The 22,333-nt window shown below is 34.8% G+C and overlaps 2 protein-coding genes and 2 long non-coding RNA genes across 11 annotated transcripts; 2 read left to right on the top strand and 2 right to left on the bottom strand.

The window, feature by feature from the left end:
* Nucleotides 1-1,133: 1,133 nt before the first annotated feature.
* On the bottom strand, nt 1,134-5,427 carry LOC106621422 (reticulon-4-interacting protein 1, mitochondrial). 5 transcript variants are annotated; one of them, XR_011395151.1, is made up of 7 exons: nt 4,983-5,427; nt 4,721-4,932; nt 4,059-4,664; nt 3,419-3,569; nt 3,142-3,368; nt 1,783-1,901; nt 1,134-1,705 (listed from the first exon to the last, which is right to left on the bottom strand). XR_011395151.1 is itself a non-coding variant. In XM_036360232.2 (6 exons), exons 2-5 carry the CDS (start codon nt 5,128-5,130, stop codon nt 3,462-3,464), a joined length of 1,074 nt encoding a protein of 357 aa, XP_036216125.2. In that variant the 5' UTR covers nt 5,131-5,137; nt 5,229-5,427; the 3' UTR covers nt 2,972-3,368; nt 3,419-3,461. The 5 variants fall into 5 exon arrangements, 2 of the variants coding, with proteins under 2 accessions (XP_036216125.2, XP_014095757.2); XR_011395150.1 differs by having other exon boundaries at nt 1,134-1,901; XR_004975981.2 differs by lacking the exons at nt 1,134-1,705; nt 1,783-1,901 and adding an exon at nt 2,972-3,082.
* Nucleotides 5,428-5,968: 541 nt separating this feature from the next.
* LOC106621416 (uncharacterized) lies at nt 5,969-7,501 on the top strand. Its single transcript, XM_070106461.1, has 5 exons — nt 5,969-6,138; nt 6,506-6,541; nt 6,612-6,723; nt 6,785-7,078; nt 7,333-7,501. The coding sequence occupies exons 3-5, from the start codon at nt 6,618-6,620 to the stop codon at nt 7,371-7,373; spliced, it is 441 nt and encodes a 146-aa protein (XP_069962562.1). The 5' UTR covers nt 5,969-6,138; nt 6,506-6,541; nt 6,612-6,617; the 3' UTR covers nt 7,374-7,501.
* A 1,744-nt stretch (nt 7,502-9,245) lies between these two features.
* On the bottom strand, nt 9,246-10,411 carry LOC118680457 (uncharacterized). Its single transcript, XR_004975980.2, has 3 exons — nt 9,942-10,411; nt 9,772-9,870; nt 9,246-9,705 (listed from the first exon to the last, which is right to left on the bottom strand). It is a non-coding gene; the product is annotated as an uncharacterized lncRNA (long non-coding RNA).
* Nucleotides 10,412-14,586: 4,175 nt separating this feature from the next.
* LOC106621418 (uncharacterized) lies at nt 14,587-18,846 on the top strand. 4 transcript variants are annotated; one of them, XR_004975978.2, is made up of 4 exons: nt 14,587-14,753; nt 18,057-18,114; nt 18,189-18,296; nt 18,372-18,845. It is a non-coding gene; the product is annotated as an uncharacterized lncRNA (long non-coding RNA). The 4 variants fall into 4 exon arrangements; XR_004975979.2 differs by having other exon boundaries at nt 18,057-18,300; nt 18,372-18,846; XR_004975977.2 differs by having other exon boundaries at nt 18,057-18,296.
* The last annotated feature ends 3,487 nt before the right edge of the window (nt 18,847-22,333 follow it).

Here is a 22,333-nt window from a genome sequence, read left to right as displayed (position 1 = left end):
GATGTCGAAATTCCAATGGTAAACAACCATAAAATTTTAGCGTCACATTCGAAAGTCTGCATATACATAGTGAGGCTCGCTTGTTCCCTGTAAAGGACTACTTCTTTCCAAGCAATTTCTGCTCGGGTGTTTTTGCAGAAACCATCTCTTGCTTGAAGCGAAGCCTCCTAGAAACATCAGGACCATTTATTCCTCTGGACTGAAACAATATACCGACCAAATTTCGGACGCAATCTATTTCCGACAGGCACTGAACGCCATTCACAGCGGAACTATTAACACCTTCATTGACTCCCTTCAAGTGAATGACGTAATTGGAGTCCCAAACACCACCTATTACAGACCAAGAGCTCGAGTTGCCGCGTGAAACTAGAGTGACCCTAGAGCAACTTCGTTTTGGGTATTGTAGCAGGATAAATTCCTACTTATCCAGAATAGACCCTGACATAAAAAATCTATATCCTGCATGCAATGAGTCCCCCTATAACACTAATCACCTTTTTGCATGTCAAATGATACCTACTCCCATAAATTAGAATATTTATAAATATTATTTATTACTTAGTAGATTGATTATTATTATTGTTGCTCCTGATTGTACCTGATTTTTTATATTTATTTTTCTTTTTGTTGAAGTGAATACAATAAGATTGTTTTGACTTGTATTGATTTATGAATACGATTGACTTTTACCTGATTTTATATATTTATTTTGGTTTTTTGTTAAAATTATTTGAGAGGTATTGTAATATATTCCTTTTGTTTCTGTGTCCAAAAAATGCAGATTTCGACCAGGTGATCTCAGCTGTGTAAAGTTCTTGGAACACAGTTGATTCTTTGGCTATTTGTAGATTTATACAATGATTATGTAGACGAATTGGAACACTCTGTCACACGATAGTGGCACATATTATGGGGAACACACTACATAAAAAAATAAAACTTTTTAGAGAATATTAAATAATAAACAATATTATTGGAAGAAAGTTAAATGCGTTGAAAAACTTATTTTTCAATGAACTTCAATTGTACAATTACTTTTACTTAATGAAACTTGAAACAAAATTAACCCATGGGACTAATTTTATTATTGTCTGATTTCATTGCAATGATAATCCTTTATACACGAAAAATTAATTTTTCCTTGACCTAATTAGTCATATGAGTGTTTAAAAAATTTATTTTATATTACAAGCGGAACTTAATGTAACTAAACTAAATCACCTTTGTCACCAACAACATTGAAATCCTGGTTTTTTTTTATTTTTTCAACATGGTTATCATGCGCATACTGTCGGTTGTGCGACATGGAGTGTAAAGCTCTGAACCACCTACTTGTAGATGGCGTAGCGAACTGCAGTAAGGCGCTTGGATCTATATATTCAACACATTGCCTCAATGGCACCCAGCAGTTCCTGGTATTCATCAGAGTTCTAGACCTATATAAATGAGGGCAAGGCACAATAGAGCACAGATCCAGATTCCACGAAAGAATTATTTCAGATTTCTGAAGAGGTAATAGTCGCTGGGAGCCAAATCCGGTGGATACGGTGGGTGCTCAAGCAATTTGTACTTTAAATCCTTGAATTTTGTCATTGTTGAAACACCTTTGTGAGCAGGTGCATTGTCTTGATGAAAAATTATTTTTTTGTGCTGCAAACCAGGTCTTTTCTCATGAACTTTTTCATCCAGCTGATCCAAAAGCCTGCAAGAATATTCAGAGTTGATTGTTTTACCTTTCTGCAGATAATCAATCAACAAAATTCCTTTTGCATCCATAACCTTCTTTGGTGATTGTTGTGACTTCAGCTGCTTTGGAGTTGAACAACCAGCTTCAGTCCACTGTAAACGTTCTTGTTTCAATTTAGAAGCAGGGTGGTAGATCCAAGTCTCATCCATAGCTATAAAACGACGCAAGAAATCGGATTAATTCTGCTTAAAATGCTCCAAATTATACTAAGAATTTAATTTTTGATCCAGTTTTTGTTGAATTGTTAACGTGTGTATGTAATTCTCTATGTAAAATATGATGTACTCGTTCGTCTGAGATGCCTATGGCATTAGCAATTTCACGCTTAGTCAAACTTGGATTTTCAGTAACAATATTATGAGCTTCCTAAATGATCTCTGATGTGGTTTTTGGTCGTCCTCCGAGTGGATCGTCTTTAGGCCTAATAAATACTCTGACACGTCAACTTCAAATGGCTTGTAAACAAAGAATTATTAGGAGGAATGAGTTGTAACTTTGTATGTGTTCTCACGATAGACGTACCAACTTGAGAAAAAATTGGAGCTAGTAGTGCTATTTCTTGGTGAGAGCAGGAACTTATCCACCAACCTGTACATAATTACATTTACATTAGGATCTTTTAATCAACTATTATTTTTATCCAATTTTTTCATCTTAATTTTAATTTGAAATATTTCGGCTAAATAATAAAAAAAAAATTCAAACTCAAGAACTTTCGTTATTTAGAGTATCATTTCTGTATTGAATATAATTAATAAAACATAAACAAATGAATAATTACGAATTAATCATGGGTGTTGTGGAATCCAAGACAGATTTGCGTAGTTGTCAGAATTGTAAACCAATTCTGATTTTCAGCGGTGTTACAGATTCTGATTGGATTTTCGTCTTTTCGAACATACGCAAAACCAATATTCGAATCTTCTGTGTACTAATGTAACATAAAAAATTAATAAATTTGGAAGCCTTTGATATATTCAAATACTGAATAAAGTATTTTAAAGTTTACCATGAGTTCCGCTATTTTAGCTTTTATTTTATTAGAAGAAATAAGTAACGAAAAAATTAAAAAGAAGATATTAAGAGATCACAGTACTCCACTTGTACCAGGGGAATCGCATGTGAAATTTGGCTTGCATTTACTTGTATGCTATATACATATATGTATATACATGCTTAATTTACAGATTTACATCACATTATAAACAGAATAAAGGCGCATTTGGGTGTTAAATTACATTTATTATGTTTTGTAAATCCTCTTAAAATATTTTCATATTTTCCTTAAACTCAATAAATATGACATTTTTTGTTTTATTCTTATGTTTTCTCCTACAGAAATAAAGATAAATTAAATCTTAACAATAATATAAATTATTTTCTTAACTTACATTTCAAATCTGTCCGCGAATATCTTGTTGCTTTGCTTCTGATAACCAAACAAATAAAATTTGTTTCCGTGACACCCAAAACCTATACAATGTCTGTTTCGAATGTTAAACCAATAATATTTGAATTCATGAGTTCAGTTCTGAGTTTGGCACACGGCCTTATTAGAAGACCGTAAATTTGTATAAACAAGTATAGGTGCATACATGGCGAGTAAAAAACTTTTCACCTTAAAACAAATATTTTTATTGATCCTGATGTACTCATATATAGACTTACCATTCAATTAAGAGCAAAACTAGGTGAATATTTTATTTCTTAATTAAGACATTGTTATAACAACTTTCCCTCGCAAATGACCACGTTTCACCTTCTCAAAAGCACAGGGCAACTCAGCAAAAGTAAATGAGCTATCAATCATTGGCAATAACTAAAATAAAAAGATTGGAATATTTGAAATATTCTCAACTCTGGCAGACATTTCATGTAAAGCCGCTTCAAAAGCAGGGGCATAAGTGAATACGCTATCAATTAGAGGGTCAAGTTAAAATTTTTTATTATTTTAATTTAAGTACCGTAAAATACTTCAAAATACTTGTAGACGATTTGAAAATGGTTTGAAAACTAAAAAGTGTTTTAAAGATAAAAGTGTTTTCTGTTCCATTAAAAAAACTTGTTGATAGGAACTGAAAAGAAGAGGAGTGACCGAAATCGCATGCTTTAGCTGTACAATTAACACTTCATAGCGCAGGAGTTATCCTACGTACATTTAAAAAGAGTTAAGTTTAATATGAATTAAAAAGTAAATGACAATAGTTGTACGCACATTATTTTTAGAAGCAACGTTCTTTACACCTACTTAAAAACAACTTCACATGCTTCGTCCGACCAGTTTTATAAATTCGAAGTAACTACATACCTGATTTTTCTTCACCAAACGTGTCAGTAGTTCAATTCCTTGTGGTGCTGGCATAAAGAAACCATATTTTAATAAAATCCTCTTTCCGGAAAATAGTTTCACATTAGCTTGAATGAAGTGAGTTATATTTTTCAACATTCCGAAACTTATGCCAAACTTATCTACATTCTTCAACAAAGGAGAAGAGAACGTTATATACTGATCAAATTGAAAATTAAGCTTGTTTGCCAGTTCTATTCCTTGACCTGCGCAATCCAACACAATATTGAAAGGTGCATAATTTCGCAACGTTTCGAACTCAGCTGAGTTTTTATAATCGATCACATAATCAGCTCCCAAATTTTTTACAAGGTCAATAGCATTATAACTACATGTAGCAATAACAGTAGCTTTTTGTGATTTAAGTAGTTGTATTGCAAGTGAACCAACACTTCCAGAGCCGCCCATTACCAATATACGTCTATTTTCGCCACCACCAGTACTGGATATTGCTCCACAAATGCTTCCTAAACGACCGGTAACATATAGCCCAGACCATGCAGTTAGACCAGAATAGAGGACTGACGCTGCTTGCTTATTAGATAAAGAAACTGGAGCTATTGACAACTAAAATATAAGTACTTAAGTATAATTAATTTAAAAATATATTTTTGTATAATTACACAATATTCTGGCACTACAACATATTGAGCATGTGATCCATTTACATGTAAAGGCACAACACCATATACTCTATCACCTACAGCAATTTTATCGACGCCCATTCCACTTTGAACAACTTCACCACAAAATTCGCGCCCAAGAATTAATGGAAACTCTATCGCCTTTAAATATTGATATCGCAATAGATTTAAAGTTTTTGAACCATATCCTCCTATTAATTTAAAATTAATACTATGAAGTTAGTAGTTCGGTTCTACTTACTTAGCATTGCTACATCAATAGGGTTAACTGTTGTAGCATTAATACGCACTAAGCAGTCAGTAGAGTTTTTAATTGTGGGCATTCTTAAACCCGTCGCATACTGTAATTCTTCACTCGTTCCATAGTTGTGAATTTGCCACCCAGCCATTTTTAAGCTGTTATTTTTGTTAGGAAAGTTGTTTTCATTAATAACTGGTATTTGGGTCGTAACTTCACGTGTAGAGCAAATCTTATTTAAACTTATACCTATTACAGTTTTTATATTTCGGAAGTTCATATTTTCTAAATTTTCAAAAATATTGCAATTTCAATTCTTTTTTAATCAGCAATCATAGATAAAAGCAATATACTCTTAGTGAAGTACTGAATTTATTTTATCCTTGATTTATTACACACAATATTTGGCACCATGGATAAAATGATCCAAAACTCCTCTCTTTGCCTTCTGAGAGAGCTCATGAACTTTCAGTGCTGCCAATAAAAGTCACGAGTTCATGAGCTACTGAACAGAGGACAAGCAAAACAATGAACTACCACTAAGAATCCCGCAGAAATAAATTGCGAAATCAGTGAGTAATTTGTGAGATCAGATTTTTGGTGACTTTTACGTATATTTTTAATCTTTATTTAAAGAGATTTAATATAGTTTTGTTTTTAAAAAAGAGCGGTTATTTTGTTGCAGAGTATTGTTTTGTTTAGCAGGACCAATTGTCAACGTATATACATATTTTGGTTAGATTTCCCAGCAAATGTTATGTAAACTTTGACTTCCGAATAAATTATCAAAAGATATTTATTTATAGAGTGTATAAAAAAGAAATAAGGTTAATGTTTAGGTTATTTAAAACTTGTAAGTGTTTTGAAATATTAAATTTTGTTAAATTAAGTTTTAAACAATAATTTTGAAAATCTTTTGTGATTAAAATATACATGTACATATCTTTAGACGTCATATAGGATATTTAGCTTGTTAAACTAATATTAAGAAGGAAACCGAAAAATACCCAAGAAATACATTAAAAAATCTCAAAACTTATTTCTTTCCTTAGCGGCACCACTGTCAAATGTTATAAAAAATGTGGACTTTGACAGCGCTCTCTCAAATCAAAGAGTTTGGTTTTATCCATGCCCGGCACTACTTCAACACATTAAACAGGTAGCTCTGCTTTTACACACAGATTCTTTTGTAACCCAAACCGGTTTATTGTTGGCGAGGGGACGACGAGGAAAGACGAAGGGACCGTACCACTCGTGTTCGGGTGGCACGCTTTGTTCTTGTTTGTAACAGCTCGCTCCTCCCCTTTTCAGCATTCCTTTTCACTTTCAAATTCTTTGAATGGTTGCAATTGCGCTCGGTTTCAAATGAATTCGTTCACAAATTTGAATTCTGTTATTTATTTTTTGTATGTGATATGCAAATAAATGTAGGTATGCATAGAATAATAGTAATAGGTATTTTGAAAAATTGTAAATAAGGATAAAAATAAGATACTCAAAAATATTTTTTTGAACCGCGTACATAGTTGCAGTTATTTGGAAGTTGTGCATTAGAAGAGACGGTATGTCGGAACTAAAGTTTTTGTTATGATTTTTTAAATCAAAATATGCAGATATATTCAAATATTTTAGAAAAAAATGGAATATGAGGATAAAATTGAACTAATGACACATATTTTTGAATGTATTGAGGAAGCCATGGAAGTTGATTCGGATGATTGTGAAAAGGAAGACATATGTGAAGGTTTGTTGACACTTTTATTTAAAAATTTAATATTAAATAAAATTTATTTCTTAAATGGTAGATCTATTTAATATGTTCGATAAAGTGGCAGAAATGCCTATAGAGAAAAAGAAAAGGCAATGGGTAAAGGTATGGAGAGAAAAACGATCAGTAAACGGTTCGCATTCATTTTTAATAAAGGAACTACTCTCGCTCGATAAAAATGAGTATAAAAATTATGTAAGAATGTCAGACAATCAATTTGGTTTTATACTATCTGCAGTAAATGAAGATTTATTAAAGGAGGATACTAGGATGCGTGCAGCAATTTCTCCAGCGGAAAAACTATCGCTGACTCTACGTTTTCTTGCCACAGGTAATTATAACTTGAAACTTTGTTGTTATAAAATTGGCGTATTCAAAAATTAAAAGAATTCAATTATTGTACATATTTTATACGAGAAACGTTTCAGAGTTTGAACTTTGCTTCAAAAATTTCGACTTCTGCGATTAGTGGAATAATTCCAGAGGTGTGTGACTCTATATATAGAAGACTAAGAGGATTATATTTGAAGATATAAATAATTATTTTCTATAGACTAAATAATTACATAAATATTTTTTTTTTAGTTTCCAAGCAGTTCCTCCGAGTGGGTTTCTATAGCCAATGAATTTGCGATAAGATGGCAATTTCCAAATTGTCTGGGCGCATTGGACGGCAAACACATAACCTTTAGGCCGTCGCGAAAAGATGGAGCCATTTATTACAACTATAAAGGCACAAAAAGCACAATTTTGTTGGCCCTCGTTGATGCAAATTGTAAATTTATTTTTGTGGATATAGGTTGTAACGGCCGATGTAACGATGCAGGAGTGTTCTTGCAAAGTAAACTTTCGGAGGTGCTGCGAGAAGAGAGAAGTTTCCCAACAAATTCAACAATAGGAAATAATAGATGTCTCCCATATGTGATGGTTAGCGATGATGTTTTCCAGCTTCCGACGCACTTGATGAAGCCATACCCCTACCATACCAACTCTCGCGAAAAGTAAGTTTTCAATTCGCGCCTTTCTCGCGCCAGACATGTTGTTGAGCATTCCTTCGGGATTCTGGCAAACAGATTCCGAATTGTCCTTGCTCCAATAAATTTAAAAGTAGAGTCTGTACAAAAAATTACACTGCTGTGTTCTGCACAACTTTTTGGGAACAAACAATAACAGTGGGTTAAACTCATTGAGTAATACAACCTATGGATCTCCGGAAGCTCCTGGTAGTAACAACAATCCGCGGAGAGGAGGAGCAGAAGCTATTCGACATGAATTCATGGCATACTTCAACAACGAGGGAAAAGTTGATTGGAAGCTGTAATTGTTGTTTAGCAGTATTCAATGTAATACGAGAGGTGCTATATATATTTCTGGCCTAATAATGAAAATACGAATATTTATCAACGAAAAGGTTTTTTTTTCGGTCGATTGCTGTTTTGTTTCGGGCTCATACGCATAGATCCATGATTCGTCACCTGTGACGATCTTATAAACGTCTTTTGAAGCACCGCGATCGTATTTTTTTAGCATTTCTTTACACCAATCCACACGAGCGATTGTCAAATTCTGCGGGATCCAACGAGAACAAACCTTTTTTACGGCCAGGTGTTCATGCAATATCGAATGTATGCTGGTGGGAGAAATGCACAGGCATGCCTCTATCTGAAGGTATGTTACATGACGGTCTTGCATTATCAGTTCACGTACGGCATCGATGTCTTCTTGCACAACGGCTGTTTTTGGATGACCTTCACGGAATTCGTCTTTGAGCGAGCGTCGGCCACGATTAAATTCGTTGTACCAGTTTTTCACAGTGCTGTAGGATGGTGCTTCATAGCCATACAAAGATTTAAGTTCATTGATGCACTCTTGTCGTGATAATCCACGTCGAAAGTTGTGAAAAATGATCGCACGAAAATGTTCACGGGTTAATTCCATTTTTTGGCCGAGATAAATTTTTTAATTCCCTGTAAATAAAACAATTCACGATTAAATGACAAAACGTTCTGAGTGATGGTATGCTAAAAAATGTTAAACTTTCCGATGGAAATGTTAGATTGCACCTGCCAACACTTAGTGTTGCCTAGGCCAGCCAGCTATATAGCAGCCCTCGTATCATAATTGAATTTTAATAAAAATGGAGTTATTTTTACTTTTTTATACGTACATAAAAATATCAAGATGCGTTTATATTTATTTCTTTTTCCCGTCAGAAGTTTGGCCTTGAAAATATTAGTAGCGTGTATTCAATACAATACAATGGGTTAGGGACTTCCCGTCATAAGTTTGGCATCGAAAATATTAATAGCGGGTATTCTAAATATTGTTCTACCAAATTTTAGGTAGCAAGATGTGAGACCACCATACCAACTTATATAACTGGAAGAGATCGTTACCTACATAAACCGCTGTTTTCTTCATGTAATAAATAAGGTTTAATGGAAATGAAAAGGCTTAGTTCAAATTTTATTTCATGTCGCAATATATTCATTTATCAAGATTTATAAATATAGATTTATCCTCTATTTAAATTCATCACATTTTTTCTTCAACTAAACTATATACATAATATGGAAAATTAACATTTCAGTCTATTTTAATTCATCACATTTTTTCTTCAACTAAACTATATACATAATATGGAAAATTAACATTTCAGTCTATTTTAATTCATCACATTTTTTAAAGGACGAAATCACTTTCGTCAAAACCACCACTCATGGCATTCTGGAGAATATCAGAGGGAGTGGCGCGTGATGACGAAGCACTCTTTGATTGTTGTACCAATCGTCGCATAAGGCACTGTACCTCCCATGCAGCATCTTCTTGTAGTTCGGGAATTATCTCCTCCATTTTAGTGGTTACTAAATTCCCCAACCAACTACATGGCCCTATTTGGAATGCATTTTCTTTTCCCCGTTTTCTTCCTGCTTCTTTTCTATAGCTGCTATCATTAGTCTAAAAATGGACATAAAAATATATTTAAGCTCATTTCTTTTACTTAGACATGGTAAATTTACTTACTATAGCAATAACTTCTGCCGAAGTCGTTTGGGTACTTGGTGTATCGTTTAATTGACTCAATGAAATAAATTCGGAAATAAACATCTACGAACCAGGATCCTATATAATAGTATAATATTTGTTTGTATTAATACAAATATGAAATAAATAAAATGAATTAAAAATATTACCTCGCAATTTGATTCTCCGCTCCTTACTTGTGTGTACGACTCCAGAAATTTTAAATAGGAGAAGCACCACAATTTTGGTGTAGAAATGTCATCCACCCCAGATCCGCTTTTTTTGGAAGTGCGGAATTCGCGAATTCCTCGCAAATATTGCGACCTTAAGGTTTTCCATTTTTTTTTACCTCAAAATCATTTAAACTCGGCATTTCTACATCTTGAACTATTTTGTTGAACGCCTGAGCTTTGGCATTTCGATCCAAATACATCGAAGATCTAACATTATAAATACATTCGTTAGATTCTACCAATTGTATCAATTTTTCAATTTGGTCTTTTGACCATTTTATTTTTTCCGTCACATCTGTCTAAATAAATCAAAGGATTAATATGCATAAAATACATAGCTTTCGAAACTTAATTTAAACTACTCAACGAACACGGATGATAGAACAAAATCGAATCAACGATAAACTGCCAGAAGCAACTAGTTACCGAATTCGTAGTTGCCAGAATGTTCTAGAAGAAGATTTACTATATAAGGGCTGCCGGACTGTGCAGCAAAGAGTTCTAGTTAGAGTGTTGTCGTGATAAGAACAATTGAGACATAAGCAAGAAGTTGTAAGCTCGAATAACGAGCAATAAGTGTAAAGTTGTTGGAATTAGTAATATAGATAAGTGTGTAGCCATTAAATTGGGGAGTTTTATTTAACAATCCAGTGATCGAACTCAAGAGTGAGTTACAGGTAGACGATTTGTCGAGAAATCCGTTACAATATGAACCTTTTTAAAAAAAAAAAATTCCTAACCGCTCACTTCAACATACAAACATACTATGAACTATGCAACATGCCCTAAGTGTTGCGCAGTCGAACCGCACAAATATTGAAGAAAATTTTGTGAAAAGGAATGCAGAAAAACTAGACTTGAGTTGCTGGACTCTTTTTGCCCGTGTGAGTGCACAGAGCGACACCAAAAGAAAATTTGAAAAAAAATGAGGGTCAAAAGAGTCCCAATGTAAAAGCCGTCTAGTAGTGAAATGAAATAAGTCAAACAATATAATCAATATCAAAACATAGTATAAACTATTTCTCTATAGCTATATCGCTATGTATATACATATATATATTAGGGAAATTCTTTTCAACAAGTAAGAAAGGGCTAAGTTCGGATGTAACCGAACATTTTATACTCTCGCAAAGTCAAATGGTATACTCGTTTGAGATTTCTGATTCTGAGAAGGTCTACTATAGGCACTGGGGTCCACATATTTAGTACTTAGGGGATTGAACAGTTTTGGTTCGATTTAGACAATTTTTGGTCACAAGGTGGCATACTTTAAACGTATTATTCACGCAAAGTTTTACCCCGATATAATCATTGTTGCTTCATATGCATAGTGGAAAGTGAAAGAATCAGATGGAATTTAAAATGGTGTTATATGGGAAATAGGCGTGGTTGTAGTCCGATTTCGCCTATTTTCGCTCTATAACATAGCAATATGAAAAGAACGTTATGCACCGAATTTGGTTGAAACCGGTTAAGCAGAACCCTAGATATGGGATTTCACTGACTAATTTTGAACGCGGTTCCTATAAAGTCATCTCATACAATCTCAGAGATAAAATTAGAGAGTGGGCGGAATTGTCACCCGATTTCAACTAGTTTCACACTGTAGGTAGAGGTTCTAAAAACATTTTCTTTCAGTGAATTTTGTTATTATAGCATTAGCGGCTTAGGAGATATGCACGTTAAACCTATTAGGGAGCGGGACCACGCCCACTTTAAAAAAAATTTTAACTGCAGATGCCCCTCCCTAATGTGATCCTGTGTACCAAATAACAGTCTTGTATCTTATTGCGGAGCTTAGTTATGGTAATTTATTTGTTTTTAATTAATGGCGTTTTGTGGGCGTGGCAGTGGTCCGATTACGCCCATCTGCAATACCAACCGTCTCACAGTACCAAGAAACACGTGTACCAAGTGTCATGAAGATATCTCAATTTTTACTCAAGTTACAGCTTGCACGGACGGACAGACGGACGGACGGCCAGACAGTCACCCGGATTTCAACTTGTCTCTTCATTCTGATCATTTATATATATATAACCTTATAGTAGGGGGGACACAAACAACCGTTAGGTGAACAAAACTATTATACTCTGTAGCAACAAGTTGCGAGAGTATAAAAATCGTAATTTAAGGTCATGTATGTAAGTCCAGAAAAAGAACTTGATATTGTGGCGAACACGAATACCAGAACAAATCAGAATCTATAGCGGCCTTTACACGGTCATTCATGTTTGCAAGCATGTGCGGCGTGATGAGAAGAATGAGCGTGTAAACATAATAAATTCGTGTTTGTCATACATGTGCGATGGTTTTTAAAAAATTTTAAAAATATGATGTTGTTATAAACATGTTTTATGGTGTAAACGCTTGCATCATGCACGCAGTATATTTTTTCAGTCGTAAGCAAACATTGAAGCGTAATGACGTCACGGATAAGCAAAGAACTGTGGAAGGACTTCTTTGAAATTTATCTAAGCGTTCTGGATTATAAATTTTAAAAAAAATCTTATAATATAATATAAAAAAAAACATATAAATAAAAAAAAATTATAACAAAGAAACAATACAAGTCATAATAAAATATCATGGTTTTATGATGAACGTTTTAAATTAAATTAGCAAATAAAATTTAGTTGCATGTTGTTCAAAAATATTTGTGTCGTTCCCTGAAATTTCGTTTCGCACTACTTTTGTTAGCTATTTTTAGCGGGTTTATTTCTGGCATCCCGCCTTTTTTGACATCAGCTGTTCGAATTTCCCTGATTATTAAAATCAGGGAAGAAATGACAAGGATGACATGAAACGAGACTCTCTCATTTTCGATAATAACAGAAAAATTAGCGAAAATGAGAGAGTCTCGCTTCATGTCATCCTTGTCATTTCATCCTTGATGTTGCTTCGTTCACAAATAACAGAGAAATAAAGTATGATTGCATGTTCGACCGTTTAAACGAAAACCAGTTTTTTTTGCATCATACCATGTTTGCATACAAAAATGACCGTGTAAAGGGCGCTTATGATAAACTCATTGTATAAAACTACAAGTAACACGGGTTGTACACACAGACTCTTTTGACCATCGTTTTCGTTAAATTCTCTTTTGGTGTCGCTCTGTGTATTCACACGAGCAAAAAGAGTCCAGCAACTCGAGTCTACTTTTTCTGCACAGTTAGAGCGTGTTGCATATTTCATTTGTAGGTTGGGATGATGGTCTCACATTTTGCTTGCAATAAATTACCATGAATATGGTAGAACAATATGCATAATACCTACCCGCTTAATAGTTTCAAAGAAATACTTAAGACGGGAATTCCCTAATCCACCAGAATGTGTTGAATACCCGCTACTAATATTTTCAAGGCCGAATTTATAACAGGAATTTCCTTCTTCAAGTATTAAAATCGCATAATTTTGTTCGAACTAAATTCTTTGCGGTTATGGGTATGTTATTAAAAATTAAAATTGAATTTTGAGTATTTCCTTATTTACAATTTTTCAAAATATTCTTATTATTCAATGCATACATATTTGCATATCACATACAAAAAATAGATAACAGAATTCAAATTTCTGAACGAGTGGTATAGATTCGATTGAAACCGAGCGCTCTTGCAACCATTCAAAGAATTTAAAAGTGAAAAGGAATGCTGAAAAGGGTAGCAGCGAGCTGTCATGAACAAGAAAACAAAACGTGCGACCCGAACATGAGTTACAAAAGAATCTGTGTGTAAAAGCCGTCTAACCAATACTACGATTTTCACTAATCAACCCAAAAATGTCATACTTGGTACGGGTTGCCTCGAAAATTCTACTACTAAAATCACACTTGGTACGGGTTACCTACTTATACTCTACTACTAAAGTCACACACAGGCTGCCAACCAATATTCTGCTACTAAAACGTCCAAATGATACAAATCTGCTATGGTGTGTTGCCGTGTTATGTTTTAAAATTTATAACTTTAAGAATTTTTTTATTCCATATTCAAATATTTTTCGATTGTTTTAATTCCTAAAGATTAAATTTACATAGTATTATTTAAATTATTATTTATTGTATTGAAATATTATTAAATATTTCCAATTTTATCATATATAAATATTATTGTGTAACGGTGATTTAGAATATTTAGTAAATTTTATTTATTACTTAGTAGACTGTTTTGATTATTGTTATTAATCCTGAATTGTACCTAATTTTTTATATTTATTTTCGTTTTTGTTTAAATCAAGTTGAATATTTCAACTTATATTGCTGATGTTATTAATATTCATGAACCTGATTTTATGTATATATTTTTCGAGTTAGAATTGTCATGAAAAGTAGATTGTTTTAGAACTGTATATATTATATGGGGGAATATAGGCCTCCTGGGGAACCGAACACCTCAGAGGTGGTGAGGAAAAGCAATAAATCTTTATTTTCAAAAATATTCTTGAAAGTTTTCATTAATATTCTCCATTACAAATGCATGTTCACAAGCAAGTTGTTAAACTACAATATATTCCTTTTATTTACATCTCTGTGTCAAAAAAAATACAGAATCGATCAGGTGATCACGGCTGTTTCACACACATAGGAAAACAGCTGAATCTTTGCCAGAAGCCACTATACAGCCAATTCGTAGTTGCCAGAATGCAAATAAACTAATGAAAACAAGTTTTTTCAGTGTTCCTTCGGATATAAAAGCTGCCAAAAAATTGATAACTTTTTGTAGGATTGAATAAGGAGCATAGTCGTCAAAAGTAAGTAAATCTATAGTGAGTTGTTAATACAACTTATTGACGATAAGTTAAAAATGTTTGTTTACATATGTTACAAATATATCTCCGATATAATTTCAGAATTATTTCACTATAATTTCATAGAAATACATCAGAACTCAACTACGTTCTATAATTCTTGATCAGGATATTTGTGTACAATAAAAGAAACTACTTCTTCATTTCAACCAACCAGTTAATTAGCTGTTATAATATCAATGAATCAAATTGTTTACTAAAAAATGATGCAAATATTTTCACGCAACATTATTCCATTAATTTGACTACAATTTTTTAACCAATAACAAAGGAATTAAGTTTATTTCACGAACAGACATTGGTTTGCTAATCAGCTCGGTGCCCCCTAATTTAGTTTTCTGTGCTTTAGCGCGAGTTAATATCGTTTACACGATATGAGTCGAAAGAAATATACTTTTGAGCTGCACCGAAATGTGTACTCTTTATTGATATTCTTAAGACTAACTTGTTACATAGATCTTACTGCTATTTATACTAACTAGTGTTACTTATTACTAGTTGATAGTTTCTTTACATATAACATATTGTTTGTTTAAATACATTTGCATTGTTCTTAGATAAGGTTGTTTTGTTTAATGTTGTTTTCATACATTCTGTTCATTCAGAGATAAGGTTGTTTTGATGTTTGTTTGTAAGTAAACTTTCCTTAACTCGCGCAACACCAGCTTCCAGCTCATTTCATTAGCTTAGTTTCTCTTAAGCCCCGCGCATCGCCTCTAACGAATCTAATTCGTATCGATTTTTTGTGCAAAAAGTTACCACAGGGTCTACTAACTTAGACGAAAATAGGTTTGCAATATTATGATAATACCCTAAATATGAAAAAAAGAAAAACATACGAACAGTTCGAATTCCCTGAATTGCCAGTGGTAAAAAAGCAAACCCCAAAATCCATAGTCGTGTTCGCAGCTGATCGAAACACGTCATTGTCCGATTACTCTTGCTTCATTGTGAAGCAATGTACGCAATAAGCAAAGATATTATAAAAATACAACCGATTAGAGTTGGAAACCTTCTGCTGCTAGTAAAGTCAAAATCAATAGAGGATCGCTTTGTGCGTACAAAAGAATTGTCTAAATACTGTCAAGGGAACAATCTTTGCCACCTGCTTAATCTTGTGTAATATTAGACGAAGAAATAATTAAAGAGCTTAACGCAAAAACGTAAATGGTGCCCTTTTACTTAGCGGTGAAGCGCTGCTATCATTTGACCTTCACAAACTTACAAGCAAAATCGACATCTCATGGTACTCTGTTAAGATAAGAGAATACATTCCGAATCCAATGAGATGCAAATCATGTCAGAATCTTGGCCACACAGCCAAATACTGCAAAAATAATCCAAGTTGGGTAAACTGCAATCAACTAATAGCAACGCATCAGACTCACCCAAATATAGAAATATTTTTAACACATATAAAACAAAAAACAAAAAAAGCAAAATATATATCTTAAATTTATCTTAAAAATGGGATTGAAAATATTTCAGTGGAACATAAACGGTTATATAAACAACTACGACGATCTAATACTATTAATACTATTAAACACAAGCAATACAATAACTTCAAAACAATACATTGGCTACTTCTTTAACTAAGATCAAATAAAACAAATAGTAGAGGAAACAAAATTTAAAACGTAGTACTTACGGAGAACCTAGCCTTGAACCTTAAAAAAGTTAAATTTATCCCAAAATTCATTACTGATGAGCAAACTGGAACATACACCAAACAATATCCAAACACCACTTCAAACATCTTCAGAGCCTTAACATAACTCAAAAAATTGCCGAAATCACAAAAGCCATAAAGAAGTCTGCTAATGTATCCATTCCCCAAAGAAGTCTGTTCTTCCATAAAAACTTTACCCATTGATGGAATTCCGAATTGAACACATTACGCAAAAAAACAAAAACCAGCTGGCATACCTAAAAAAAAAATCTAAAGAATTGAAAATGTTACAAGAGAGATAATGCTATTTTCACGCGGTGAAGGAAGCACAAACAGCAAGCTTTGAAAAATTTACAGCCTCCATATCACCGGCATCCACATGGGCTGACATAAAATCGTTAACAGGAGCACCCTATACACCAATTAGGTCAATTAACTACAATCAAAGCCTCTTCAATAGAAATAGCAAATTCCTTTACAGAAACGTACAATTATTCAAATGACTCAAACTTTTCGTCAGAGTACAAGTCTGCAAAAAAAGTCACTAGGTATCATTGGAAATTATTTCGCCGACTCTGCCGTACGTTTCGCATACCTTAATTTCCACACAACCGAACCAAAATATTTGTCCAATTACATTGAAAACTCTCAAAAAACCATATCCTCTTGCAAAGGATTATTATCCATAGACCACCTAATCGTCGACTGCAATGTTACGTACCGAATTTGGTTGAAATTGGTTAAGCAGATCTCAAGATATGGGTTTTCACCTAAAAGTGGGCTGTGCCACGCCCACTGTCTAATTTTGAACGCGGTTCCTATAAAGTCACCTCATACCATCCCAGAGATAAAATTTAATGTCTCTGGCGTGTTTAGTGCTTGATTTATCGCGCTTTTAGTAGTTTTTAACAGTACCGTTATATGGGGAGTGGGCGGAGTTGCCACCCGATTTCAACTATTTTTACATTGTGGGTAGAGGTTCTAAAAAAATTTGCTTCCAGTGAATTTTGTTATTATAACATTAGCGGTTTAGGAGATATGCATATTAAACCTATTAGAGGCAAGACCACGCCTACTTTTTAAAAAAAATTTTAACTGCAGATGCCCCTCCCTAATGTGATCCTGTGTACCAAATAACAGTCTTGTATATTATTGCGGAGCTTAGTTATGGCAATTTATTTGTTTTTGATTAATGGCGTTTGCACGGACGGACAGACGGACGGACGGACAGATAGTCACCCGGATTTCAACTCGTCTCTTCATCCTGATCATTTATATATATATAACCCTATATCTAACTCGATTAGTTAAGGTGATACAAACAACCGTTAGGTGAACAAAATTATTATACTCTGTAGCAATAGGTTGCGAGAGTATAAAATTTGTTCACGTGACAAACACCATATTATAACATAGTAATATAACAATACCATTTCGCAAAACTGAGCCGTGGGCCCTGTCAGCCAGTGCGCCCTTTTTTTAGATATAATATTTGTATACTATATCTAAATTGAATAAATAAATACATTATTTCACGAATTAAAAATTGGTAATTTTTGGTTTATAATTTACAGGCTATTTGACATCACAACATGGCGGCTGGCGTAATCTTATATTCTAACAATCTTGGTGGTAACCAATTCACTACCCCACTTGTAAAATTTCACGTATTACACCACTACATAACCACATCTAACTTTTTGTAGAGTAGCAACATTCGTCAGGTAAAATTTTTCAATGCGAAAGAAAAAGATGCACACAAAGAAAATTAATCTGTCAGAAATTGCCGCCATTGAATCTGCCATTTAAAGAGCGTCAGTTAAGTTTCGAATCTTGCTTAATTGCTAATTGTCATACATGTTTATTAAATTAAACTCTTTTCAAAACAGGAAACCAGCAAACGAAGACCATTGTGATATAAAGCGTAATACTTCTACAAAGAGTTTATATGCATGAAAAGTTTATAGTGAGGAACCTATTTGGTAATATCTCTACTGTAAGATGCCCGATTTTAATCCAACACTCAATTTGTCATAGTTTCTGCGTATCGAATTGCAATATTACAAGTTTTGGGCATAGAGACTGCGCGTAAATCGGTTGAGAAGGAAATGAATGATTTGCTGAAGTTCTACGGCTTGTACGTAAACTATCATCCTTTGCCCTTGTGTGAAGTAATGACAGCTTACTAAATACAAATAAGTAAATTATATAACTATTCTAGATTTTATATATAATTGGGGCCATATATATGCATAATAATATTTTATAAGTATGAATAATTCAATCATAACTGGCCAATATTGTACATTTCTATGTTGAATATGTATTTAAACTTTAATAATTGGGATTTTTATTAAAAATCGTTTCTTCTGTGTCATTTTTAGCACAAAATTGAAAGTGGAAGTTTACTTCATATTACTCAAAAAATGTTTGTTTGGTAAAAAAATGTCAACAGCTGAAAATTTAACATTTTGTTTGATTACCTTAACATAGGGAACCCATGTCAATCATTTGTTTGGTAACCAATCAAAATGTTACCGGAAGTAAACAATGTTAAAATTTCAGTATAATTTTTGACGTTTCTTAAAACAAACGAACGATCACCTATTGTCACCGCTTCCCTTGCCGCTCTAATAGATTTGCCAATAAACAATCGTAAATACATATGTATAAGCATGCATATATTATATATCGACGCAAATTTTTGAATCAATCAGAAAGTTGTTCAATTTATGATTTTTGGCTTTTACCATCGTCGTGAAAAGACGTTTGTAGGCAAACGCATGCTCGGAAAAATGTGTATATTGTTTACTTTTATGAATAAGTCAACTCGCTTGTTAAGAGTACGTCTGCGTTCATGAATCAAAATGTTGTTGCTGTATGATTTACTATAAATTTGGGCTTCAGCAATTTGGCTGCCACTTATGCTACTTAAGACGATTGTTGTTTTTGTAGAACAATGTTTGTAATTTGTGCGGGTGACATATTTACATGTGTACTCATATGTGTATGTAGGTTTGTGTATGCATTATCTGTTCGGCAATGCCATCGCACATATGTATGTACATATGTATAGAACAGTGTGCGCACATGTTATTACTGATAAGTTACACGTTGGTCTTGATCTTATGGGGATCAGGCTTTGCAGCTGAGCTTTAAGCTACCGGAGGGGGGGGGGGGGGGTCGTCAGGTCACGGATAGCCTGTCGGCCTGTAGTCGCAGGTTAATTGCGAAATAAGTAACAACGAATAAGCAATCCCCGACGAGGAGCGGCAGGAGTGGAGGATGCGGTATAAAAGCCAGCTAACCCGAAACTTACTCCTTAGACAGAGGCGAGTCGAAGCCGCCTCTCAACAATAGGTGTCCCCCTCACCAAGCATGATGAGTAATACAAAAATTCAGGCGCGACACACAATGAGCGGCTTCCTGGTCAGCGTCTGTTCACCATGTTAGGTGCGGACGTAACTACGACCGATGCGCTAGTAAAACTGATTAATGTAGACAAAATAGGAAAAACTAGCAACAAACCCCTTTAAGAAGGCTTCGGGTCTGGGGCAAGCCAAACGGGATCATATACGAACTGGTAGAAATTATCCAAAAATTAGCGAATATGATGCGCCCGCCACAGCCTTTCATCAACAATACCATGAGGGAAGCAAGCCAGTAAACAGTTGTTAGAGTAACGCCTAAAATGCCACGAGATAACAACCAAATAAGCATAAAGACGCCACCAAAAAGGACCAAAACATCCCACGAAGAGCGGACGGGGAAAACGGTGGTTAACAAGAGTTGCGAGGAAGAAAAGAGCGATAATAAATGTTCAAGAACGGAGTCGTCAACAGAAGAGGACTAGATTATGTTTCAACGTAAAGGGCAAAGGAAGAAAAGTAAAAAAAAATTGCAAACCCCGCACCACACATACAACCTAATGCAACTGCAATTGCAAGAAACGGTGATATGACGTACGCTGACATACTCCGAACGGTAAAAAATAATGGAACTTTGCAAGAGCTTGGCAAAAACGTCTCCTGAGTAAAGAAGACAGCCAAAGGAGAGATTTTGCTTGAACTGAAGAAGACACAAACAGGAAGCACTGAAGGTTACAAGAAGAACATAGGAAAAATAAGTGGCGACCAGGTGCAAATAAGAACTCTACTACAGGAGACAACATTGGAAGTGAGTGACATGGGCGGTATCACTACGAACGAAAGGGGATATTGCAGAAGCGGTTCGTTCTCAAATTAAAGAGCTTGCCTTTTCAACGACAAATCAATAAAAAGCATTTGAGCGGCTTTCGCAGGCACTCAAAAAGCAGAGATAAGTCCTTCGGTGCAAGAAGAAAAATATTTATTGCAGGCGCAAAAGATAAAGATCGGCTGGGCAATATACGTGGCGAAAGCATGCAACAATACGGAAGACAGGAGTCAGTGCTGTATTAAATGCGGAGAAGCGGGCCACCTTGCAAAAACCAGTGCTAATAAATCTTTTTGCACTGCATGTAAAAACAGTGGGAGAACGAACACCGACCACCAAATAGTAAGCCGAAGATGCCCCATCTATACAGCAATGTGTAGTAAAATTAGAAAGTAAAGATCCTGAAAATAAACTTTAACCACTGCGAGGCAGCTCAGGATCTCTTAACGCAAATGGCCTATGAAATAGCCATAGGTGTAGCAATAATTTGTGAACAATATAAAAATAAAGGCACTAACATGTGGATCTCAGATACCACCAATAAGGTCGCAATATGGGCATGTGGAGATAAAGCGATACAAGACATACCACTAACGCAAAATGCCTACTTCACACGAGGAAAAATATGTGGGATTTATTTTGACAGTTGCTACATACCGCCAAGTATATCGCAGGCTGATTATGAAAAAATACTGGACGAAGTTGTGAAAGAAGCAATGACAACCACACCTAACATAATGCCTGGGCTCTAGAATGGAGAAGCAAAAGCACGACGTCTATGTCAACGGAGCATAGGAAGAGGGGAATATAAGGGACTTCGTGACATCTTCAAGAAAAACCGAAGCAAGCTCAAAAAGGCGATAAAACAGAGCAAAAATGCCTACTTCAAAGCTCTATATGAGAAAGTAAACGAGAACCCCTGGGGTGAAGCATATAAGACCGTAATGACAAGGATTGGATGGAACAAAGGTCAAGCACCTACCTGTCCCTAATTACTCCAAAAGGTAGTGGAAACGCTGTTTCCTAAACAAAGCCAAGAATGTGGAGTTCCACGCTTTGAAGAGCCAGAAGGCACAGATGAGCCAGAGGTCAATGATAAGGAAGTACTACAAGCTGTTGAGCGGTTCGGAAATTCTAAAGCGCCAGAACTGGATGGTACTCCCAACAGGGCTCTGAAACTCGCAGAAAAACTCAACACAAAGCCATTCACGGAGTTATATACACGATCCTTGCGAGAAGGTGTATTCTCAAAGATATGGAAAATTCAACGCCGGCAGGGGAACCGAGCTCTTAACTATACTGCGCAGTCATTACTTTCGATGTAAAAAACTCGTTTGTTTCGGCCAGCTGGCCCAAATATACTGCAAGCACTAGAGACCAAGAGAACACCATCTTATCTGTTGAAAATCATAAAGAGCTACTTATCTGACAGGCAGCTGCTCTATGACACAGATGAAGGACCGAAAAAGTATAAATTCGCGGGTGGTGTGCCGTATTGGGTCCGATCCTGTGGAACGTACTGTATGATGGTATACTGCGCCTCCCTTTGCCTAAAGAAGTAAAGATAATCGGATATATCCCCAACGTTTAGAAAATAGCTTAGAGGTTTCTGTTGAAGGGAGTTGAGCCCATTCCTCGTGCAGCACATCCTTGAGCA

The sequence above is a fragment of the Bactrocera oleae genome, chromosome 3, assembly GCF_042242935.1.
Source record: "Bactrocera oleae isolate idBacOlea1 chromosome 3, idBacOlea1, whole genome shotgun sequence".
Lineage (NCBI taxonomy): Eukaryota > Metazoa > Arthropoda > Insecta > Diptera > Tephritidae > Bactrocera > Bactrocera oleae.
This window is presented reverse-complemented; position numbering and strand designations above follow the sequence as displayed.